The 21,103-nt window shown below is 35.6% G+C and overlaps 3 protein-coding genes across 4 annotated transcripts; 1 reads left to right on the top strand and 2 right to left on the bottom strand.

Moving 5' to 3' along the window:
- Window positions 1-1,948: 1,948 nt before the first annotated feature.
- LOC103850756 (adenine phosphoribosyltransferase 5) lies at window positions 1,949-4,733 on the top strand. 2 transcript variants are annotated; one of them, XM_009127541.2, is made up of 6 exons: window positions 3,159-3,454; window positions 3,531-3,641; window positions 3,851-3,943; window positions 4,019-4,168; window positions 4,248-4,306; window positions 4,399-4,715. In XM_009127541.2, the coding sequence occupies exons 1-6, from the start codon at window positions 3,364-3,366 to the stop codon at window positions 4,468-4,470; spliced, it is 576 nt and encodes a 191-aa protein (XP_009125789.1). In that variant the 5' UTR covers window positions 3,159-3,363; the 3' UTR covers window positions 4,471-4,715. The 2 variants fall into 2 exon arrangements, with proteins under 2 accessions (XP_009125788.1, XP_009125789.1); XM_009127540.3 differs by having other exon boundaries at window positions 1,949-3,454; window positions 3,851-4,168; window positions 4,399-4,733.
- Window positions 4,532-8,622, bottom strand: LOC103850754 (probable glycosyltransferase At5g11130). The gene is made up of 5 exons (XM_009127539.3): window positions 7,998-8,622; window positions 7,684-7,859; window positions 6,524-6,878; window positions 5,711-6,426; window positions 4,532-5,342 (listed from the first exon to the last, which is right to left on the bottom strand). The coding sequence occupies exons 1-4, from the start codon at window positions 8,211-8,213 to the stop codon at window positions 5,758-5,760; spliced, it is 1,416 nt and encodes a 471-aa protein (XP_009125787.1). The 5' UTR covers window positions 8,214-8,622; the 3' UTR covers window positions 4,532-5,342; window positions 5,711-5,757.
- Window positions 8,623-8,922: 300 nt separating this feature from the next.
- On the bottom strand, window positions 8,923-12,472 carry LOC103850753 (synaptotagmin-4). The gene is made up of 12 exons (XM_009127538.3): window positions 12,128-12,472; window positions 11,923-12,027; window positions 11,767-11,817; window positions 11,550-11,670; window positions 11,236-11,363; window positions 11,055-11,156; window positions 10,895-10,969; window positions 10,734-10,813; window positions 10,501-10,651; window positions 10,173-10,403; window positions 9,356-9,766; window positions 8,923-9,268 (listed from the first exon to the last, which is right to left on the bottom strand). Exons 1-12 carry the CDS (start codon window positions 12,230-12,232, stop codon window positions 9,119-9,121), a joined length of 1,710 nt encoding a protein of 569 aa, XP_009125786.1. The 5' UTR covers window positions 12,233-12,472; the 3' UTR covers window positions 8,923-9,118.
- Between the last annotated feature and the right edge of the window lie 8,631 nt (window positions 12,473-21,103).

Genomic DNA, 21,103 nt, shown 5'->3' with positions numbered 1-21,103 from the left:
TAGTCTCAAAAAAAAAAGTAGCTATATAGTCTCTAAATATATCGTTCTGTACGTACTTAGAACACGACATCAATATCAATAGACAAATATTAAAAGGTTTTAGTGTTTTAGAGTATTTTGTCACAAGAATACAATACTTGAGGCAAATATCTGAGAAAACAAATCGTATTTACAAACTAATGTTATTTACTTTCTGTAATTAAATTTGGTGTATTGTGGCTGTATATATTAAACTTGATTTAAATGGCATTTGTTGGGTTTATGTAGTTAATGGTAATGCTCAAGTACAATGCAGGAATAATTTGAAAGTTTGATCATGATGAGGATGTCGTCATATTTGAATGAAAAATTGAGGGTTGCGTATTTACTCAAACTTCTTTATATTCAAGAATTGTTCGCTGCTTTTTCACTATATGCAATCTTAGCTAGTAGAGCTAGTTGTGTGAAACTGGATGGTGACATTTTTTGCTGTGCTAAAACCTTACAAGCATGTTATACATTCATGTTTGTAGGGTTTGTTGTATTGGATATAAGATTCGGTGGTTGGTATTAAATTGTAACAAAGTTGTTAGGACTGTTTGTTTGGTAGCTTGTGTAGTCCTTTCATGTTGTTTTTATTAACTAAAGAAACGCTTATTTCAACAAAGTTGTAACCAATATAGATACAGTGGATTTCTTAGTTTCTAGTGAACTATAATTACATGGTTTTGACTCGCCTTAGAGGACCCATCCACCTAAAAAATTACATTCATCCATGAACAGCATTTTTCTATGTTTTCACATATTTAAAACACATTTACAATTCTATACTATTCCATTAACAAGTTTTATATATGATAATCAACTATACAGTATTTTGTATAAATATTTTTACAAGTTTCTCTGTCTACTTAAGTTAGTTGATGAGCGTTGTTGGGTACATATTTCAGATGAGAAGATATAGTTGAATAAGTCTAGAGTTAATCATATCGTAAGTTGAATTCAAAACTAACTTCTGTACATTCTACCAAAATGAATTTTGTATATAGTTAGCATGTCCCACTCAAATATGGGCGCATATTGGCCCTTTGCTGATGATAGTATATATTTTTGGTGGTTTCTGTACTCGAGTGCTTTACTTACTTACGCCTTGGTTTCACATAAGAACCAGTCCATACTAAATAATTGTCACATACGCAATCTTGAAAGTCAGTATTCGTATCTATACAAAAAATGTAGTGTAGCAGACAGAATATTGGTTTTGATTGGTAACATGATTTATACTTGATTTAGTTTGAGTTAGAGGTATAAATCAAAAATGTTACCAATCATGATTTAATTATAACTTTTTGATTTTGTGTTTGAGTTATAATGTGGTAAAGTTGAGTTATATTTTTGAGTTGTCTTCTTTGTAAAATCACTAAATCAAATTCTAAACCAACATCAAGGAAAAGTGGGTGTATTAGAACTTGAGTTAGTGTTTTAGTTGTTTGTTATTTCCACGTTTGTTTTTTTTTTTAACTTTAAACAATTTATCATCTTTTGAAACATGGTTTTTGTGTTTACTATTGGTGACTTAATAACTATTTGTTTCTTAGTCTTTTTATAAGCATTCTTATTTCCATTTAAATGATTCAACAGAATAATTTTATAATAAAAATTATTAACTATGTTTGTATATAAAGTTGTATGTTTATATGAGATTTTTTGCTATTACATATATAATACAAATGTTTATGTATCTTTCATTAGTTTAGTTAATAGAAATTAATTTTCTGTAATATATTTCTCATTAAAATTGTATAAGGATAATCATTTTATACTTATAATTTTTATTTATTTGAAATAATATTTTGTACATATTAAAATAAAATAGTTTTTATTATTATTTATTTGTCTTAAATGGTTTAACGTTTAATTTCTTTTAATAAATAATTAATTATTTATAAATTTAATTATTTATAAAAATTGTACTGCAACTTGTACATCAAAAAAGTTATCAGTCATTACTTTAAAAAAAATCGTAACTCATACTTTTCCTGCAAACCTACCACATAAATTTACAGTTTTTACCACATAAATTTTACTGCAAATCACATCAAATTACAATACATACTGCAAATCAACCTTAATACTGTATGTCACCAGTCGGAGCCATTAGCACCTACTAGAGAGATTTAAGGGGGAAGAAAGAGATTATGAAACACTAAAACTAAAAGAAATCTACCGCACGCCTACAAGTAATAAAATGGATATGTGTTATTACATTACAATTTATAGGTTACAGAACTTGTGACTCCTCTTTCATTTTCTTGACAACAAACACAAATCAAATTCTAAAAAGAAAACTAAGAGAGTGATATCCAATTTAATCAAATATACGTTTTAGCTCTATAACTGATTTATTTAACTCAACTATATTCTATCTTAAAATGAAAACTGAAATAATGAAAAAATAAATATATTTTTTTCATTTATGAAGTATTCCCATTTTTTCACTTTGGTATAAAGTAAAAAATAGAGTATGGTTTGAGCATTTCTTTCTTCAAACTGTATGTTGAAGTGAAATACATAGAGTGGAGTTAGAAATGTTATGGACATTTATACAACCTAAACCTATGAAAATTTCTCATTTTAATCTATTAAAAACGATTTACCAAAAAAAACTATTGAAAACAATTTATAATCTGAAAATGTCAAACTACATACATAGTTCCAAGCCAAGTAATTTGAGTGCATAATTTAAATGATTTCAAAAATCAATAATAAAAGAAGTATTAATGGCGCTGGGGATAGAGGAGACAGGACACACAACATGGAATGTGAACTGGTTCTAGGAGAATGGGTACTTCTTTTTATAGAAATGGTTTTCTCTTTTGCAGGCAGAAGAGTATCGAATCTCTAGAGAGTGAAGAAGAGTCTATAAAAGCCAAAGATTCTCTCGAAGATCAATAAGATTTTCTTTTCTCCTTCTGCTATTTTCCCTCTTTTAATCCACACTACTTGCTCCTACTACTACCCTTGTGATTGTGATTTTATTGCGGTTCATTAATCCTATGTGCTGTGCGCGTGGGTATATAACATAACACACTCCACGCGCTCTTCCTCTATTACAATATTTAATGCTCTCTCACCCACTTTCTTCTACAAAACTTACATTTGGTGGTGAGGAACAGAGCGAGAAACAGACACAGAGAAGAGATAGAGAGAGAGAGAATCTGACCTCGTTTCCTTCTTGTGCGAGGGAAATTTAATTGTTTTCTACTTTGAATTCTCTCATTTACTCACCAAGAGAAGAGAGACAGAGAGGTTAATATACTATCAAGACCCTCCTTGACTCTCTCTCAAGATTTTCAAAACTAGAAAGAGAAAGAGAGAGAGACGATGTTTGCTGCGGAGAACGGTCTGAAAGGAGATCCAAGGCTCGAAGCTATATCAGCAGCCATTAGAGTAGTTCCTAATTTCCCCAAGAAAGGTCTTACAAAACACTTCTTCTTTTGTTTCGTTTCACTAGTGTTTTGTCTGAACAAGTTTCATGTTCTCTCGGACAGGGATTATGTTTCAGGACATAACTACGTTGTTACTTGATCACAAGGCGTTTAAACATACAATTGATATCTTCGTAGATCGTTACAAAGACATGCAAATCTCTGTTGTTGCTGGTAAAAAAAACCTCATGTGTTTTTTATTTTTATTTTCTTTTTCTCTATATAGTGTTTCGTCATCAAGTTTGTTAAATAACGCCAAAAAAAACTCGACGTCTTTCGAAATGGGATTACCTCATAAAGCAACAAATTAGTTAAAGAAAAGGATAAATCATTATTGTCTTTTTCTCTTATAAAGAATTTATATTGCATGCAAATGATTGTAGGAGTTGAAGCAAGAGGTTTCATGTTTGGTCCATCCATTGCCTTAGCCATAGGCGCTAAGTTTGTCCCTTTGCGTAAACCAGGCAAATTACCTGGTAATTTCACATTTTCACTTCATTCTTTGTGTTTCTTTGTTGTTGATGATGAAAATGGTAAAACTGTAACTATAGGGAAAGTGATATCTGAGTCTTATGAGCTTGAGTATGGACATGACCGTTTAGAGATGCACGTTGATGCGGTTAAGCCACTAGAACGCGTCATTATAATCGATGATCTTGTAGCTACCGGTGGTACACTCTCAGCTGCCATTAGCCTTATGGGTATTTATCTCTTTTGTCCTGTAATATTCTTACATTGATAAAGAAATTTATCTTGGTTTGTTACAATTTGACGTTATAGAGAGCCAGGGAGCTGAAGTTGTGGAATGTGCTTGTGTTATTGGCTTGCCTGAAGTCAAGGTGAGTCACAGTTCTTCTTACTTGACCAAGAAGTTACTGCTAGCTTTAAGGATATGACATCTAATTTATTGTAAAATTTTGAATTGTGATAGGGGCAACACAAGCTGAAAGGGAAGCCGCTCTATGTGCTGGTGGAGCCTAGTGGATTAGATGAATTTTGTTAGGATACAACCCGGTTAATTCCGGTTTGTTTGTTTTTTTCCTGCAGTTCTTTAAAAGTTTTAAGGTCTTTCTATTTTAGTTTTTTTTTTGTGTCATTAGATTTTTGAATTTTGCTGTTTTGTGTTTATCGGACGCAGTGGGGGTTAGGACAATGTGTACTTTCCACTGGCAGTGCCAAGAAACTGAAACGTCTTTACATTGCTGATGTTGTTGAACCGGTTTATGTTTGGTTGGATTTCTGATGGAACACTAACCTTTATATTAATCAATTTACATAGTGAAATTCAATCATTAAAGAAGGTAAGATACGTTCCTTTCTTACCGTGTGAACTCTGCAAAAGTACTACTAGTAGGTTCACTAAATTTAATGCGATTATTACTGCTTTTACAACTTTGAAAAAGTTACTTGCTATTCTACGACACACTATTCATTACTGCAGTATTGGTCCTTCCTATATTCTCGCTTCAAATATTGCTACTATTATGATTTTGAGGCTATGAAAAAAGCTGCCCAAGTTTTATGTAACAGATAGAATATCTAAATTCTAAAGTAACAAGGAATAAAAATTGATGGCTTATGTCTTGTAGTAGAAAAACTTCATAACAGAAAAATGCTATCTCATTTGAACAACTATAGTTGGTGCCTTGGTGGTGGTTACTATGATTTTAAAGTATGATAACAATATTTCTCGTTTTCTAAGTTCTTATCCTTTATGGGCCTTGTGGGTGGGTTTCCTACCGTTACACGTACAACCAGGCCTGCATGCAACTTTTACACGTTTCTTTCCCAAACGAAACTCGAAGGCTTGTACTAATCGAATATATATGTGAAACGAAACATTTTTAAAGTTTCCCAAGTTCTTATATACTATATGTTAAGCTAGATGGGCTTCCAACCTAAAACCAATTGGTGCTAAGTGGAGTGGCACATTCATCTTATATATTGCTAAGGATCCCTTCCAATATCCGATGTGGGATATTTATCCCTAATACGCCCCTTCGAGATGATGGCTCTTTGAGCGTCAATCTCGGAATGCTCGGGCAAGGATCGATGGACCGACTTTGGACCAGATCGATGTGGATCGGGTTGGACTGCGTGGATCGGGCTCTGATACCATGTTAAGCTAGATGGGCTTCCAACCTAAAACCAATTGGTGCTAAGTGGAGTGGCACATTCATCTTATATATTGCTAAGGATCCCTTCCAATATCCGATGTGGGATATTTATCCCTAATACTATATGCATGTGTAATATCTACTATATTAAAAGAGTCTAACAACATATAGTTTCACTGTGAAAAAGGAATTCTAACATTAAGCCTCCGTAACCAAAGCGAATGCATAACCATATGCAACATATCATATGGCTTCGATGGTCTGTTTACAACAAAGTGTTTTCTCACCTCAAGAACTCTCCTCTGCATCTCCAAGTACTCCTCTTCAGTTATCGCTTCTAAAATCTTCTTTATCTCCGGTATCTTCCGTACCGGAATCTGAACCGAGAATCTCTTCCAATTCAACACGTCACTAAATGGAAGTACGTAAGAATCAGCTATGATGACCGGAACACAACCGGAGTAAAGAGCCTCCACGATTCTTGGACTAGCTACTTCCCAACCGCTCGGACACAGACAAAACTTCGCATGGTCCATCATTCTCGCGTAGTTGATGGTCTTGGGGAGATACTCGTAGACAAGAACGTCTTTGTCCTTTTCTTTCCAGTGTTGGAAAAGTATTTTCCGAACTTCTCCGTGAGAACCGCCGGCGAAAAACGCCAATAGTTTTCGGTTTTGAGGCGGTTCTCCCTCGTGTGTAGACCCTAATTTGCTGAATTTAATTTTTATTTCCGGTAATGAAACGTGTCTCACGGGTGTGAACCCCTCGGATGCATTGGCATTGCATAGAGCTCTGATGAAATGCTTGTATAGTTCTGGATCTACCGTTGAAACATCAGGTGCCTTGAACGACAAGTAAATAATAAGGAAAGTTAGGGTTAGGATTTTTCTACAGTTTATAAAAGAAATGTGTAAGGGACTCCTGACTAAGACGACTCACCCAATCGTGACAGGAGAGGAAGAAATGGTCAGCACCGCGAGTGCGGTTCCAGTAAGGGTAACGGTTAGAGACAAGAGAGATGTAGTCTTTGACAATGTTTTGGAGACGGTCACGTGCGTAGCTAGTGTAAGGTCTATAGACAAATCGTATGATACTGACGATCCCTACAGGGATGTAGAACATGGTGGCTTCCTCTGGTGAAGCTGCAGCGAAAGGGCTATTTCCATTCTCGATCTCGTCCATGAATTGGCCTTCAATAGCGTAGATATCGTTGAGAGGACCTTCGTGAAAGAGAGGAGCTTCTCCTTCTCTATATGTCCATATCTTAAATCTCTTCTTCATCTCTCTGTGGCTCCTGTTTAATGTAATGTGTAAATAATTTTTTTTTAAAACATTACATATGCATAACTGATAACTCTTGATGTGTTTGCCTATGTTTGAAAACATTACATATGTATAATGTGAGACTTTAAAAACTTTTAAGACAGAAGTAAGGAAAAAGTGAGTGATATGTTTTTTTAGAAAGGGCTTTAAAAGGTGAATGATATGTTTGCAAAGGTCAAATTGAGAGATGGAGAGAAAAGGTATGGAGAAACCTAAAAGCTAAACTACTTTTTCCTCAAAGTAGGTCTGATTTTGAGTTCTGAAGTTAGAGAGAGAGTGAGCATGAAGACAGGAGGAATAATGATGTAGAAATATATTACACAAATGGGGAAACTGAAGTTCTAAAAATAGGAAACTGCAAACTAGTAGTGCGTAGGTTTTACTAAAAATAGAAACTCACGTAGAATTTTAATGCTGACACATTTATATTAACGCTGATTTGGAGTTAAGGTCCTATTGAAAACAAGAAAGAACAGAGTACACATGCTAATGCACCTTACTCGTTAGTACCTATACAATAATTGTTTAGTCTCCACATTTTATCAAGCCTAACTTGTCCTTAACTAAAAAAGCCTAACTAATTCAAAACTAACAAGGGAATTAGTAAATTACCTAGTGATCAAACTACACATTAATGTTGTTAAACTAAACTATATACTAATTTTATATTTATCAAACTATAAGTAAATATATAGAAATTATATACTAATCTGTATATTTTCATAAGATAGATAGATAGAGATTACGCAAAAATAGGAGAAAGAAAAGGTCTTAACTGATGAAAAGCAAAAGCGTTGAGATAGATAGATCCATTTGATACAAATCCCAAATCCGAACTATTCTTCCGGAGATCCACTTCTCCAGCTTTCTGTATGGCGGCTCTCGCCATCGCCAAACCCTCTTCGATTCTCTGCGCCGCTTCATCTACCACCGTAACTTCTGATGAAGACGGCTGTTTCAGTTTAAACAACATTGATCAAATTACAAGTAATAAAATGAATATAACACCTCGTGGCTAAAACAAACCTAAATGACATCACAAAAGAAACTAGACTTATACTGAAGAAATGAAAAGCAAGATTGTGTGTACGTTGTTGAGAGTGGTGTGACAAGAGGAAGAAGAACGAGAAGGTAAGAATCTGAAGGAAGAGAACACAGACGAAGAGGTGAGGGAGTGATGACAAGAAGGATCATCGTTGACGACGGAGGAGAGAAATCCGGTATGGTGGTTAAGGGAGTAGAAGAAAAGGATTATGACGAGTAATGGATATAACACAAACGGTGTAGTACAAGTCAGATCCGCCATTAAATAGTATCTTCTTCTTTTTCTACATCAAGGCGTGATTTGGATTCTGAAAAGATAAACTTGAGAATTTTAGGGTTGTTTGCTTTTTCGTAGGTTTATTACTCTCTTACTTCCCTTACTCTTCTATTTATATTTGTTACTCTTTGGCCGTGTAATCCGGTTTGGTTTAACTTCACAAATTCAATTGTTATTGGTCAATGACACTCAAGTAACTAAACGTATTTTCTTAAGTGTTGTTTAGGTTGGATTTGGTGCGGTTCCAAGCAAACTATGGCTTGTTTGTTTTTTTCTTCCAGGACTGACTTAAATTTATGTTATGGTTATTTACATATTGAAATTTTTAAAATAAAAAGAAACCATATATTACATTGAGCTCACTTATATCGATTTGTTCGATTTAATCAAGGATAATTGGGCATGCTTTAACAAACTTAAGATTATAAAACATTCGTGAGTTCTTATTTAATAATCTTTATGAGCCATCATCAGTTGAAACGTACGTATAACCCTATTATTTCTATTTTCTCAAGAAAAAAAACACTATTATTTATAAAGTTTTTAAAGCGAAAAAGATATTTTGCTCCCGCTAAATATGCACGCGGGCCTATTTACGCTTAATATATATTTGAATAATTTTCTAATCAAATAAAATTTTTTTGAATAATTTTAATTTTTTCAAGAAGAAATGTCCCAAAAGGCCAAAACCATATACGTGAATGTCTCAATTCAGTAAATTTTGAATAATATGAACAATACTAAAAAGTGTCTGTTTAATATTGTTTATATTACTTTCTTCTCTGGCAAGGAAGGTAGGATGACAAAAATCGGTCATCAGCACACACTACACAACAGAAAGAAAAAAGGCAAAGAAGGGACAAATAAAAAGTAATGTGTTGAAAGTAGAATCAAGAGGAGTCTCTGAGCTTAAGCCTTGGAGTCCATTTGAGATGGATACAAAGCTTCCCTGATTTAGCTCCGTCTAACTCATACCACTCTTGAAACTCTCCTTCTAACATCACCCGTGTCAATGTCATTATCACTCTCCCTATTTTATCCTTCCAAAAAAAACAGACCAAACACATTAATCTACAGATTCATAGTCATGTTTAGCTTACCATGAATGGTTGTAACGTTTATCTCACCTTGCCAAATTTGTCATGGTCCCATACTTCAAGAATCAAAAGATCATGTAAAGCATCTTCCACCACAAAATCAAACGTCTGGTTCCAAACCGGATTCAAGCTATCCGGTACAACCCTAGTCTTGGATTTTGCTTCCGATTTCTTCAACGTGATAACTACGAATGGGTCTGCTTTTCCCATAAAATCTACAGCTGGTAAGTCTTCAGCAGCCACCACTGTCACAGACAACACTCCTCTCACGATCACATCTGTTTTCTTAGGGCTCTGCGAGCTTTTCACATCCGTAGCATCAGAGTCCTCACTTTCCGGTTTAAGTACCTTCTCTAAAATGGTCAACGAGTAGTTCGGGTTAAACGGGTTCTTGAATCCGCTTTCTTTGCCTAAGGGACAGTATAGGAGCTCCAGTTGCACCTATACCACATATAATAATATCTTAAAATTTATAATGATACCTTCAGAACTTTTTCTTAACATCTAGACCAACAAAAAAACTTCAGATTTTATGATGAAAGTATTTCTAAACCAGGTTCGAAACAACATATTAAAGTATACTCTATATTTAAAAATAATTATATATTTTTAATAGTTCTATTTACCTATGTTTAATTTTTTAAATTATAATCTACATTTATAAGTAAAATTGAAAACTAAAATTGTAATTTATATATACATACATATATATTTATTTATTTTAAGTTATTTATTTTCGAATGAGAGTCTATTGCTCCACTTGCATATAGTGATAGACAGTCTGCTTTGCTTCATGATAACTTACTTGTAAGTTGAAACAATAAGAGGAATGAATATAAATACTAACCTGACCACGATTTTTTGTATCCCTTTGGACCACTAAATCCTTGACTAACTTCAACCAAATATCTTTTACTTTCCCGGGCTCAAGTTCATTTAACGGTACTTGAGCAGCTCCTATAAGCTGAGAAGACCCGACACCTTCGTCGTCAAAAACTCTTACTGTCAAATGTTGAGTTGATACATCTTCTACAACGAACTCAAAGTGTTCGTTCCAAATTGGATTCAACGAGTTACTCTATACGACATTACAAAAACATTCACCCACAATCCATATGATCAGCAAGATAAAACAAAAAGATAGCTGGATCTTTAGTAGAGGGAGATTTTCTTACAATAGTTTTGGTCTTCTTAGTTTTGTTAGGCAATGGACGAATGAATACGACAGCGTAAGGATCAGATTTTCCAATCACGTCTTTATTAGATAAGTCTTTTGCTTGCACAAGCTTCACATCCAATGTTCCAACAGGTTTCAATTCAAGATCACTTCAAAACACATTTAAGATTTACGTAAATATTGTCTTCACTGAAAGTAAATTCATATGGTATAATATAAAGAAGTAAAAACCTGTAATCTCCAGGCAATATAGGTATAATTTTTCTAACGGGCCATGTAATGCTGTCTTCAATAGCGTCAAGAATAGTTTCCTGAAACATACGTTAAACAGTTTGCTGACCAATAATAAGTAGTATGCTCAAGATATAAGATCAAATTTTGTTTTTGCATACTTCGAGTGCATCTGAAATCCCTGGAATCGATGTTAACTCACCACCTATAACCTTTAGTGTAAAATCAAGCCCTTTCTGTCCACACAAAACAAAAAAAATCACTATATAACATAACCATAAAGATTATTATGACAATCAGTGAAGATCATTACTATATTACCTTCTCTCGTAGTGAATAAGAAAGTGCACCGAAGCAAGGGAACTCATCAACAAGAGGTTTGAAAATCAACCTGAAAACGCCCGTGAATCCTACATTTTTCACCTGTACAAACAACACGAAAAGATCTTAGAACACATAATGTATACTAAACGCTATAATAATAGCATTAGTAGTGAGATACCTCAATCGGTAAAGCCACACCAAGTAAAGTTTTGACATCCAACACGATTTTTGGATTACCGTCCCATTGCATTTCAAGTTCCATCGTAATTCCAGTAGGTCCACTTTCATTTTCTAAGATGGAAACTCCTGAAAATGAGTGAGCAACACGACGGTTTTTAATGTATTATTACTGCAATGTACAAACTAAGCTAAACCAATGCATGGACAGTAAAAAGATCCAGGAAGTTAACCCATAACTATTATTCCTATATAATTTGTTCTTGGTTAAGAATCTGTACTTATATTATTTATATAGCAACCAACAAAACCAACCTGTGAACTGAGGAGCCACAGTCCCTAGTGTTAATTTAGAGAACTTGAGAGATGCTATCATAGCTGGTGTGTACTGTTCAAGAACTGGTTCCACACTGCTTCGAATCAGCTCAGAAGCTGCCTACATGTGTAAGCAGAGGATATATCAAAGAGTAAAAAAGCTAATGCATTTTTAATAAGAAAGATGGTGTAAAAACTAAAAAGGATTAAAAGTTACCTCGTTTACATAAGGCCAGATCTTTTCAAGTTCAAGATTAAGCCAATTTAACTGCAATTTTATCAAGGACAAGTATCAATATCCAATTTTTATATCATCAATAAATGATGGAAGGAAAATAGATAATGTAAATAGTAATTAAACAGAATAGCTCAACTTTTGTCTCTGTGAAAATACAACCCAAGAAGGGTAAAATTCTCCAGGGAGAAGTTTTCTTGAATCTTGAACAGTCATTCTTGCAAATGCAGCAATGGTTCTCGCCTAACAAAACGAATGGAGATATTATTCATTATTCATTATCTCCATGCAAACCATCACAATGAAAGGAAAAAAAAAGTTATAATGAAAAAATGATATTAACCAATTCAGCTCGACGAGTGGATCTGACATTAGAATAGCGTGCAAATGCAACGACCAAACCGATAGAAACTGCGATTCCTATGAACAAACCAAAGAGAAACCCCATTTTTCTCCTATTTCTCGGCGGATCAAACCCTGGACGATGGTTTTATTAGGGATCCTTTATGAAAACAGAACAGAGAGTGCTCTGCTTCTGAGATTGATGAGTAATATCGACAACAAAGTTAAAGAAGAGATTACTTCGCGTTTAGTTATTCTCTAATCATAGTCTATTGTTTTTTTTTGGCTTTTAAGATTCTTCATCTCTCGCTTTTCTTTTGCTTTTAGTTTGATTCTCGTTGATCTAAGTATTTCCATGTTCTTCTGCATGCTTCTTTTTCTCTCCTGAAAGTTCTATTAATTTTCTATTTACACCTAACGGTGGTTTTATTTCGGTGTTGGTGACGTCTGTTTTGCTTCGTAGGTGTCATTTTACTAGTTACCAAAATAATTATGTATAAACTGGAACGTAGAACCAAACCGAACCGGGTAGGATAACTTATTAATCTTTGTAGTAAAACCACATCTTTATTTAATATAATCAATAATTTCATAGATTTAGTTACTTTTTAACTAAGAGCATCTCCAATGTAAAACTTTATTTTTTCCTCTAAAATAGAATAAAAGTGAAAACAGAGTAAAATTGCTCTAACCCTACTCTATTTCCTACTCCATAATGAAGTGATGAACAAAAAAAATAGATTAATCCATTTATAAAGTAAATTTCATTATGGAGTGAGATATGAAGTTGGGTTGGAGCACTCCTTACTCCATATTCACTTTTACTTCATTTTAGAGGAAGAAATGGAGTTGAGATGGAGATGTCCAAGACTAAATCGAATTCAAACCAAAACGAAGCAGAACGGTAAACAAACAAACCTACAAGTGTTTTTATTTAATTTTAGTTTCGGTAAACAAAACACAATCCAACCACTTAAATCGAATTATCGACTCTTTATCAAATGTTATGACTGTAGTTATGCGCGAGAGAAACAATTGTTGTGTGTGAAATAGAGTATACTTAGTATCGTCTTATATGACTTTTGGTTTAATGTTCGTATGTTTGTATTAATATTCATGGAGCTCAGTTTCGGAAAACTCTACTAGAACGAAAATGGTCATGGCTTACAGAGGGGTCGGCCCAATTCTTTAACCATAACCCAATTTATTAGGCTTGTGCTTTCATTTTTCGTCTTGGCGACTAACTGGATTCCTTAAATAGAAGGGTTAAGGAATCAAAGGAACTTAATGAAAATGATTATGAAAAGAAATCGTGATATTTGTTTGAATCTTCATCTTATTATTTTTTTGTGCACATTTGAATCTTCATCTTGGAAACTCAATAATTGTACTTTAAATTTTTACTTTGGTACGTAGAGATCGACTGTGGTTATCAAAGCTTGGAATGGAGCACTTCACACAATTCCGTGGACGTACGCAATATATTTTGTCATAATTCTTTGAAGTCTGTCGACTCTCTTCTGACTTTTAAACATTCGCAATCAACTATACTTCTTCGACCTACCGGTCTAACATTTTTTAAAAATTCATGATATAGTATGCTCAAGTAAAAAAAAATCATAATACCTTTATATATAAATGAGTGGTTGCAGATTATGTAAGAGTATGAAGAGAACACTTGGAAAACAACAAGTATCTTGTTTAGGATAGTGCTCAGACAATAGCTGGTCCGGGTACTAAGCAAGAAGAAAGCTTCGATTCAGAGGAGGATCGAAAAAACCCTTTTATCCTGGTCAGAAACAGGAGGAGTGGCCGCAGGGCCACAAAACACCTCTAAATCATTATTTATGTGTTTTTTTGCGTGGAATGTTCGTGGACTGAATAGTGATAGACGCCACACCATGACCAAAGATTGGATTAATATCCATAGGCCTTTTTTTGGAGCTTTTTTGGAAACTCATATTTTGGAGAATAATAAAGAGAGAGTTTTGAGTGCTATTCCGAGGGATTGGAAATACTATGGGAATTATGAACATAACGACGCTGGTCGTATTGTTGTTGTTTGGGATCCGAGGGTCACGATGCTTATCTATAATGCAACTGCTCAATCAGTTACTTGTGGGGTTACTATCTTGTCTGAAAACATAACCCTCACGGTCACGTTCGTATATGGGTTTAATCTGGTGGAGGATCGGAGGAGTCTCTGGATTAATCTGCAGGACTTACATGCCTCATCCCCGGTCTCAGAGCACCCTTGGTCAGTACTTGGAGATTTCAATCAGATGCTGCGGTCTTCTCATCATTCAAACCACCTCTCAGCGCGCACAGATGAGTCTGGAATGGAGGAAGCAAATCTTGGATTGCAGGATGCTCAGTTATTTGAAGCTCAAGCCAAAGGTTTACCTTTTACTTGGAGGAACTGCCAAGATGATAATCCTATATCGACGAGGATAGACCACGCTTTCATCAACCAGACCTGGTCCTCTTCCTTTCCTGACTCCTTTGCGGACTTTTTAGATCCTTCACAATCTGATCATGCTCCTTGCCTCTTTCGGATGCCAGCTATAAGGCGACAGGTTATTAAATCGTTTAAATTTTTCCATCACGTAATAGATCATCCAGAGTATGCTGAAACAGTTACAGAGGCGTGGAACTTTGGCCAGATTACGGGTACAGATCAATACAAGCTGATTCGTTCGCTGAAGTTGTTGAAGAGACCTTTGAGAAATCTCAACAAGCGACATTTTAGTGGCATCTCGCAAAGAGTCAAGGCTCAAAGGGAGAGGGTGGATGAGCTCCAAAGACGTTTGCTTACTCTGCCTGATGCATCTACAGCCCGTGAAGAACACTCTGAGCGCGATAAACTAAACATTCTACTTAACGCAGAGGAGAAGTATTATAAGCAGAGGTCGAGAGTCAGATGGGCTAATCTAGGCGATCGCAACACCCCTTTTTATCACAGAATGGTCTCTCATCATGCTTCCAGAAATCATATACACTTTCTCAAGGATGGCAATGAAAATCTGCTCTACGGGATTGAGGATATAAAAGCTCACGCTGCCGATTATTTCCAAGGGATTCTTGGTTCTACAGACCTTCCTTTCTCTGCGGCCACGACGGAAGACCTGAGTAATCTTCTCCCCTTCCGTTGCTCTGATCTTCAACAGAACTACTTGAAACGTGAGGTAACCTCTGCCGAAGTTAAAGCAACTCTGTTCTCTATGCCGCTGAATAAGAGTCCGGGGCCGGATGGCTACTCAGTTGAGTTTATTCGCGCATCTTGGGAGACAGTGGGAGAGGACATCATCAAAGCGGTTCGAGAATTTTTTAGGAATGGTCACCTTCTCAAGGATATGAACACTACAGCGATAGCTTTAATTCCAAAAAAGCCTCAAGCCTGCTCTCTTGGTGACTACAGACCCATCAGCTGTTGCAACATTGTGTACAAGCTCATCTCCAAAATTATTGCAAACCGTCTCAAGCCAATCCTCACCAAATGTGTTAGTCCGAATCAAGCGGCCTTCTTGAAAGGTCGGAGCTTGGGAGAGAATGTTCTTCTTGCGACGGAGCTCATCAAGGACTATAATAAATCATCCTGCCTCAAGAGTGCAATGTTAAAAATTGACATCCGAAAAGCATTCGACACTGTCTGCTAGGACTTTGTTATTAAAGTTCTTCAAGCGCAGCAGTTTCCGCCCATTTTTATCTCTTGGATCACTGAGTGTATCTCCTCAGCCAGGTTCTCCGTTGCGATTAATGGTGAGCTTGCAGGTTTCTTTCAGGGTAAGAAGGGTTTAAGGCAGGGTGACTCCATTTCTCCCTATCTGTTCATTATGTTGATGGAGGTCCTGTCTCTTCTACTGAACAAGGCTGAGGCTGATGGGGTTTTTGGGCTACACCCGCTGTGTTTGGACCCAAAGCTCACACACTTGCTGTTTGCGGATGATCTCTTGGTTTTCTCCAATGGTACAAGGGCTTCAACGTCAGGAATCAAGGAAGTCATGCGTCTATTCAAGGACTGGTCCGGACTTGATATGAATGAGTCGAAAACAGAGATCTTCTATGGCGGGTTCTCTGATATTCAAGCTTCTGTTCTAAGTGATCTTTCGGGTTTTAAGCGTGGGGTGTTTCCAACAAGATATTTAGGTTTGCCGCTAAGTCCCAAAAGGATTTCAGCAGCCACTCTGCAACCGTTTCTTGATCGTATTACTGCTAAGCTCCACTCTTGGATGGTTAAGTTCCTTTCCTTCGCTGGTAAAGTTCAGATGATCACTTCGGTTATCTACGGCATGGTGAACTTCTGGAGCTCTGTCTTTGTGCTCCCAAAATGGTTTTATACAAAAGTAGATTACCTCTGTTCTGGTTTTCTATGGAAGAATAACACTTCCTCGGCTGTGAGTGCAAGAGTTTCTTGGGCAGATATTTGTCAACCAAAAACAGAGGGAGGTTTGGGAATTAGGAAATTGGAGGATTTTGAGATGGTGTTCAGATTGAAACGAATCTGGCTTTTCTTCTCTGCTTCTGGATCTCTTTGGGTGCCGTGGCTGAAGAGCAACAGATTTGCGGGTAGGAGTATTTGGTGTATAAATGAGTCGCCAAGGTTCTCAAAGACTGTTCGAAGCATGCTAGCCTTGAGGCAAGAGCTTCAGCTCTATCTCCGCTGCACTGTCAGGGATGGACAAACAACTTTGTTTTGGTATGATTACTGGACGGAGCTTGGTCCTTTATACCTATTATTCGGGAGCTCAGGGCCTGCATCTCTTAGGATCCCTCTAAATGCAATTGTGTCGCAAGCTGTTCGTGATGGACACTGGAACTTACCCTCTGCGCGATCTGAATATGCCGAGACTCTTCATGTTATATTATCTACCATGCCTGTCCCATGTCAAGCGAATGGTAGCGATGTGTTCTTGTGGAGAAACAGATCAGGTGGTTTTGGTACTTCGTTCTCCTCTTCTGTTACGTGGGAGAGGCTACGCATTCCTAACCCGCTGGTTCAGTGGCACCCGGTGGTTTGGTTCAAAGAGGAGATCCCCCGCTGTTCCTTCATTGTTTGGACTGCTGTTCTTAAAAGACTTCCTACTAGGGATAGGTTGATTGCTTGGGGCATAACTCTTCCACCAGGTTGTGTTCTTTGTCCTAATGCTGTGGAATCTCATTCCCATCTGTTCTTTGAGTGTTCCTATGCTACTGTCATTTGGAATCGATTTTGTGGCAGGTACTTGGCGGCTCCACCTACATCTGTAGCGGCGGTGACTGATCTATGCCGACAGCTGCAAGGGCCCCATGCGTCTCGAGCTGTTGCGGTGCTGAAGCTTTTGAATCAAGTTATTATCTACAACCTTTGGCGTGAACGAAATGCCCGTATCTTCAGAGATGTTTCTATGGCTCAAGAGGCGTTCTTCAAGGTTGTGGATCGTAGTATGCGGGATAGGTTGCTCTCTCTTCCGTCTCGGACTGCAGCCTCTCTTCTGTCTAGGACTGCAGCTTCACCCTCCCTCCTCGAATTGTACTTCTGCTTCGTTTTCCCTTATAGTTAATTCTTTCCAATCCCTCTAGGATGCTTCTTGTCAGCCTTCTCTCTCTTTTATTCTCTCCTTGCTGTTTGTTGTAATAAGTTGTGTTTTTTTCACAACATTGTAAAACTCAGAAAATGGTTATAAATCTTAACATTTAGACCAAAAAAAAAAAAGTATCTTGTTTAGTAAGAGTGTGGATGGAATTTTTTTGATTTTTTTCAGAAGAGAGAATCAAAAACTCACAAAAAGAATGTGAACGAGTTTTAGGATTTTTCTTTTATAAAAGCCAAAAATGAAACTAAGCCATAGCCTTGAATAATGCCAAACCAGAACGGAAGAACGCGAAGGATGGGAAAAAAGTTATCTAAATGTCTTTTGTGGTTTTTCAGTTCTCATTGTCACATGTATCGTCTGTGGACTGGTTCGTCTCTAGCTAAAGTTAAAAGAGTTTTTTTTGTGCTAACAAGTTAAGGAGTTAATTACTCATTTTAATGAAAAGAGTGCGAGTCATAAGTTCATAACTCATCACACTAATTGAGTCATTTCTGGTCTCCCTACCTCAACTGCTGCCTAATTGGCAAATTGATTTTTAAACGAAAAGGTTTTTATGCCTGTTAAGATAATGTAGCCAATTAATCCTAAATCAATTTTGGGAGATTACAAGATGAAAATTTTGACTGGCGAATTACTTCAAAATAGACTACCACTTGTCGTCCATGAATATTAAGTACTTTGCTTAACGGAACTGATTAGAAAAGAATAGAGACACGAGTCCTGTTTCTTGTATTTAATAGTCATAGTTATTGAAACGGTTGAATACAATCAATCATATTGAAGACCACCATGTGTCTCTGAATCTTTTATTTTTGTTATAAATAGCTAGATGTCACGATTGAAATGATGTTATTCAATAGCGAATTTTTGAAATTTTAGGTCTCCTTGATCACTGAACTGCCTTTGTTGACCATTCCTCAAGAGTATTTCTAGGATGTGATTAAACAAATTAATATCAACTTAGAATTCACCAAGACTGGACCGTAGCCAAAATAGAAGGATCATAGGTAGCTCCCAGATTAGTCACGAGCAAACTTACACTTTCGGTACAAGTCTTTAGATAAATTAAAAATCTTAAAAGTCCATTGATCATTTCCTAATATTTTGCCTTTACATTCTTTATAGCGAATATAAAATTCAACAATTAGTATGGACTTGACACCAAAATTCCCTTAAAACTTGCTCGTTAAGCCATCGAATGTTGTCCGTCCTCTAGAGAAATGAAACTCAAAACGAAAAGATTTTATAATTCAGTAACCACAAGCTAAAAGGAAAAGGGCCACACACATGAAGTGTATTTAGGACGAAGATATGATGATATTGTAGTCATTAATATAGCATATATGGTCCTTTTGTTCCATAGTCATCTGCTTTTCTTAAAAGTCGGTTTGACCTGAAAACATAACCTCACATACGTGCCAGACGAAGAAGAGTGCAAATTTACGTGTGATTATAGTGTAGAACAACATTTGATAAGACACCTTAGTGTGATATGGATAAAACTTGTAACATGGATAGTATTATATTTTGTTGACAAAAAAATAGGATTATATTATATTTTTTATACACGATATTTTTTTAAAAACATATTCCATTTTATATTAGAGTATCAACTTGTTTGTGATCTCACGCTTCGGACACAAGCAACCCTATCTAAAAGTCTTTTTCAGGAATTATCAACCCGCCACGCAAAATACACTCACTTTCGTTCTTTCCTGACTCAAACTCACCAAACGAATGCAACCATTTTAATTATTTTAGTATAATACTATCAGCATCTCCAGTTTTTAAACAATTAAATATCACTTTTTAATTTTCTCCTGAAAGAGTTCTTCTGAGAAGCCATTAAAAATTGTGCACGTCTTCGTTGTGGATGACACGAGATTGAAAGTCAGAAGTAACGATTTTAATTAACTTTAAACAACAAAAACTAAATTAACCAGCCATCAAGATTGTGTGTATCTACTTGATTATGGAACAAACCTTACGTAGAAATTTTTAAAATCGTCAAAAGATTTGTATATGGAAAAGATGAAATCATAGTTGCACCATCTTAAAACAGTATCTCCTTTAACTATGGAAGATGCGTCCATACTTTATTTCTGTTTTCACATCACAATAAGTTTGGTTTCCACCTCACCTAAATCATAATATCGCTTTCATGCTTAAATCTTCTTTTGTTTTTTCGCGACAAAGAATAATTGGGAATATAATAGTACTATGTAATGTATATCTGTTCATATTTTGGTTTTTAGGAATTTTGCAAAATAATAGAATTAGGCAAGTAGTCGGCCGACCTCGTATGATGTCACTAAGAACTGAACCAAAATTACGAAGAGAAATATATCAATAAAAGTATAAAACTATATAGGCGATTTATATCTAGTAATTTAAATATGCAATTATTTAACAATATGATGGTGGCATATACTCTTCCATGTAAGGAAGACGTGTAACCCCATCTTTATTTTGGCCTTTCTTCAACTATTCTTTGGAACAAATTATGGTAATACGCCTCTTAGACGATTCATAAAACTACTTGTAAATATTACACATACTGTATATATAGTCCGCTACTCGCTCGTGATGTCAGTATAATTTTGAATTATATGAAATTCATTTTTCAATTACCACTCCCACATTTACAAAACGGAAAAAAAAAACACTTATCTTCCAATTTTTGAAGACATTTAAATTTGACTTGTTCATACATAAAAATAAATTCAAGTGGAGACGAGTAGTATTAAAAACACGTAAATCTAATAACGAAGATTACACGTATTACTCAAATAAATAGTCCCCAAGCCTTCTTCCCAATTTGGGAGCCGCAAAATAGAAACAACTCATGAAAATATAGGTTTTAAGTAGTAACAAAATCAGACGACCCTAGTCACTAAACCGTCTACAATAGCAGTAAATGCGTTAAAAACATAAAGTACATCATTATCACTGCCACCTGATACAACCAAGAAAGAGAAAAAAAAAACATGTCATTTTCTTGCAACAAATTCTTGCCATAAAGAGAGATAGCTAGACGGCACTAGACCATCCCCATGTGTGTATGCTAGTGACAGAACCAAACTCTATAACTTAATGTTTGAAACTCTATTTTTTCCTCTATAATTTACACAAAAATAGAGTGACTCTATTATAGTGTAACTTTTGCTCCAATGGTGTTACTCTATAATAGAGTTACTCTATTATAGAGTAGAATATATAGGAATGTCATATTTTACTCTATATTTAGAGTAAAATATGACATTCCTATATATTCTACTCTATAATAGAGTAACTCTATTAGACCATCTCCAATCACACTCTATAATTTCCTCTATATTTCACTCTAAAATAGAGTAACTCTATTATAGAGTTGAATTTGCTCCAATGGTTCACTCTATAATAGA

Source organism: Brassica rapa, chromosome A02 (genome assembly GCF_000309985.2).
Source record: "Brassica rapa cultivar Chiifu-401-42 chromosome A02, CAAS_Brap_v3.01, whole genome shotgun sequence".
In the NCBI taxonomy this organism is placed as follows: Eukaryota; Viridiplantae; Streptophyta; class Magnoliopsida; order Brassicales; family Brassicaceae; genus Brassica; species Brassica rapa.
This window is presented reverse-complemented; position numbering and strand designations above follow the sequence as displayed.